This window comes from Saccopteryx leptura, chromosome 11 (genome assembly GCF_036850995.1).
Source record: "Saccopteryx leptura isolate mSacLep1 chromosome 11, mSacLep1_pri_phased_curated, whole genome shotgun sequence".
In the NCBI taxonomy this organism is placed as follows: Eukaryota; Metazoa; Chordata; class Mammalia; order Chiroptera; family Emballonuridae; genus Saccopteryx; species Saccopteryx leptura.
In genome coordinates, this window is record NC_089513.1 from 60,847,107 (window position 1) to 60,850,471 (window position 3,365).

General features: G+C 54.0%; 1 protein-coding gene across 2 annotated transcripts; it reads left to right on the forward strand.

Annotated features, from left to right (window-relative positions):
* The first annotated feature begins 247 nt into the window (after nucleotides 1-247).
* GP9 (glycoprotein IX platelet) lies at nucleotides 248-2,303 on the forward strand. 2 transcript variants are annotated; one of them, XM_066353071.1, is made up of 3 exons: nucleotides 248-296; nucleotides 1,415-1,539; nucleotides 1,663-2,303. In XM_066353071.1, exon 3 carries the CDS (start codon nucleotides 1,671-1,673, stop codon nucleotides 2,202-2,204), a length of 534 nt encoding a protein of 177 aa, XP_066209168.1. In that variant the 5' UTR covers nucleotides 248-296; nucleotides 1,415-1,539; nucleotides 1,663-1,670; the 3' UTR covers nucleotides 2,205-2,303. The 2 variants fall into 2 exon arrangements, with proteins under 2 accessions (XP_066209168.1, XP_066209169.1); XM_066353072.1 differs by lacking the exon at nucleotides 1,415-1,539 and having other exon boundaries at nucleotides 250-296.
* Nucleotides 2,304-3,365: the final 1,062 nt, after the last annotated feature.

The following is a 3,365-nucleotide window of genomic DNA, read 5'->3' on the forward strand; positions in this document are numbered from 1 at the left end:
TACATTGAAGCTTATCGAGGCACTGGTGGTCGAGTTGGATGCACTATGGGACCCTTTATATAAACCTAGGTTGACCTAGGTTTCTGTGCCCAGGGCACTGGGACCCCAGGGCCCCTTGCCTCTGGAGATAGGCCCTGCAGGGCTGCATATAGGGGATAAGACAGGCTATTTTTATCACTTCCTTCCTCCTTCTCAAGCAGTGGCTACCATCTGCTGCTTTACATAGAACTTCCACCTCAGTCTCAACCAGGACAGTTCAGGTCACAGAAAGGGGTAACTGACTGCAAGCCTCGAAAGTAAGTAGCCCTTTTTATTACCCAGTAATGCCTCCCGCACCAGGGGTCCCTCCCAGGTTAGGGGAAGGCTGGCTGTCAAGTTCTGCCTCTATGCTTTCTTTCGCTCTCCCTTCCAGAAGATAGGATTGGGTGGGGGTGTTCACTCTGAGACACCTGTTACTTGGCTAAGTAAAGATTCACTGGTTTATTCAACAAATAGTCATTGGAAGCCTGCCATAAACCAGGCCCCAGGGTAGGGAGGGATGGGAGTTTGGGGAGAGCTTGTCTTAGAAAGGAGAGGAACAGTTGTGGAGGGAAGGCACTGAATCGGGTAGAGTCATGAGACCTGAGTTTAAGTCTGGTTTCTGACAGACTCCTGGGCGACCCTGCACAAATCACTCTCTGTCTCCGGGCCTCAATTTCCCCAAGCCTGGATGAGTGGCTTTCCGGAGGGAGACCCCTCGGGGTTCACTTTCCTGCCCCCTCCTCAGTGTCATTGTTATGCTGTTTTTTATTGTTATTATTAAATGAGAGGCAAGGAGACAGAGGAACAGACTTCCGCATGCACCCAGACCAAGATCCACCCAGCAAGCCCCCTATGGGCTGATGTTCGGCCCATCTGGGGCTGCTGCTTTGTTGCTTCGTAACCAAGCTATTTCAGAGCCTGAAGTGAGGCCATGGAGCCATCCTTGGTGCCCATATGCCAACTTTGCTTGAACCATGAAGCCATGGCTGCAGGAGGGGAAGAGGGAGAAAGAGAAGGGTGAGGTGAGGAGAAGCAGATGGTCACTTCTCGCGTGTGCCCTGACCGGGAATCGAGCCCGGGACTTCTATAAGCCAGGCCAATGTTCTACCACTGAGCCAACCAGTTAAGGCCTGTTGTGCTGTTTTTTACACTGAGTATCATGTGAGAGTTCACTTAGTCATGACAAGCTGTTTAAATTTATGGGATGAGGTGTGGTCTGTGAAGTCCACACCATTGGCCTAACTCCGGGCTTAGGCAGGGAGACTAGGAGCAGCCTGTCCCGGCTGTAGGGGCCAAGGACCAGGACTATAATCATGTAGCAGAGGCCTGTTCCCGCCACCTCCTGAGGTCCTGTCCCCTTCCAAAGTCAACCCTGTTCCCTCCCCAACCTCAGCCACCCTCATTGTCCTGCCTGCTGAGTGTTCAGAGAGGGCCAGCCAAGCCCAGGTGGGGCACACTTCACTCCCTTCAGGCTTCACCACCACAATTTCACAGACAGGAAAGCCGAGGCCTGACAAGGTAATTAATTATCCTTTGACCCAGGCCAGATGCCATTGTTCCCATGGTACCCACTGGTTCTTGGGACGGGGTGCAGGCTGGGCTGCCACGCCCTTCCTCACCTCACGGCAACTCTCCCCATAGCCTGCACGATGCCTGTCTGGGGGGCCCTGTTCCTGCTCTGGGCCGCTGCGGAGGCCGCCGAGGACTGCCCTGCACCGTGCACCTGCCAAGCTCTGGAAACCATGGGGCTGTGGGTGGACTGCAGGGGGCGAGGACTCACATCCGTGCCTGCCCTGCCGGCCCACACCCGCCACCTCCTGCTAGCCAATAACAGCCTGCGTTCCATGCCCCCCGGCGCCTTGGACCACCTGATCCAGCTGCAGACGCTTGACGTGACTCAGAACCCTTGGCACTGTGACTGCAGCCTCACTTACATGCGCCTCTGGCTGGAGGACCACACCCCCGAGGCCCTGCTGGATGTTCACTGTGCCAGCCCCATCCTTGCCACCATCCACCCGCTGGGCCAGCTCACAGGCTATGAGCTAGGAAGCTGCGGCTGGCAGCTACAGGCACCCTGGGCCTACCCAGGGGTCTGGTGGGACGTGGCAATAGTTGTCGTGGCCACAATGAGCCTGGCTCTCCTGGCTGGTCTGCTGTGCGCTGCCACAAAGCCCCTGTACTGATCCCAGGCTCCCAGGATGACCCTCGGGCCAAGGAGCCAGGCCCTGGACCTCTCCCCAGACTCTACCAGCCCTGATTTGCCAGAACCACTCAAAATAAACTGCTGCTCAGCCATTTGATCCAAGCTCAGAGATTTTTTTCCTCTCTCAGCTACTTCTGGAAACCTGCGTTCATTTATTACCAGATATCAATTGGTGCTTCTATTCCCCAAGTTCCTAGTAACCACTTCCTTGCAACCAGCCACCCCCAGTTTCACAACCTGAAAATCCGGAGCCCTTCTCCAGTGCTTGCCAGATCCCAGGACACCTGTTCTCACACCCTGCCCTGTCTATTAGCTCCTACTTTCCAGGCAGTTTGTCCTAGATAGCCCAAGCCAACTGCACATCAATATTCAGCCCGTCTCCAAATTAAAAACAACAACTTTCTATCACAGACAAGAGAATAGACAGGAGGTACTGAAGAGGGAGTGGTCATCTCTGCAGCAGACACACAGGAAAGGCACTTCACCATTCCCAAAATGGCCTTTGGCCACTCTGTCTGGCCTCAAGGCCATCTAGGCCCACCGGTCCTCAATCTTTCTCTTCTTCTCCTCACTAGTTTCTCTCTCCTGTACTTCCTCTCAACCCACCTTCTTTAGAAACAAAATATCAAATTACTCTATTTAACTGCCTTCCAAGTGTTGATCAGACACCTGCAAACTCTAGGATTCCACTTCCAGCCCCTGCACCAGATTCTTCTTCTGGGATCCCACTTCTAGCCCCTGCACCAGATTCTTCACACAAGACACTTCTTCTGGGATCCCACTTCCAGCCCCTGCACCAGATTCTTCACACAAGACACTTCTGGGATCCCACTTCCAGCCCCTGCACCAGATTCTTCACACAAGACACTTCTGGGATCCCACTTCCAGCCCCTGCACCAGATTCTTCACACAAGACACTTCTGGGATCCCACTTCCAGCCCATGCACCAGATTCTTTACACAAGACACTTCTTCTGGGATCCCACTTCCAGCCCCTGCACCAGATTCTTCACACAAGACACTTCTTCTGGGATCCCACTTCTAGCCCCTGCACCAGATTCTTCACACAACACACTTCTTCTGGGATCCCACTTCCAGCCCCTGCACCAGATTCTTCACACAACACACTTCTTCTGGGATCC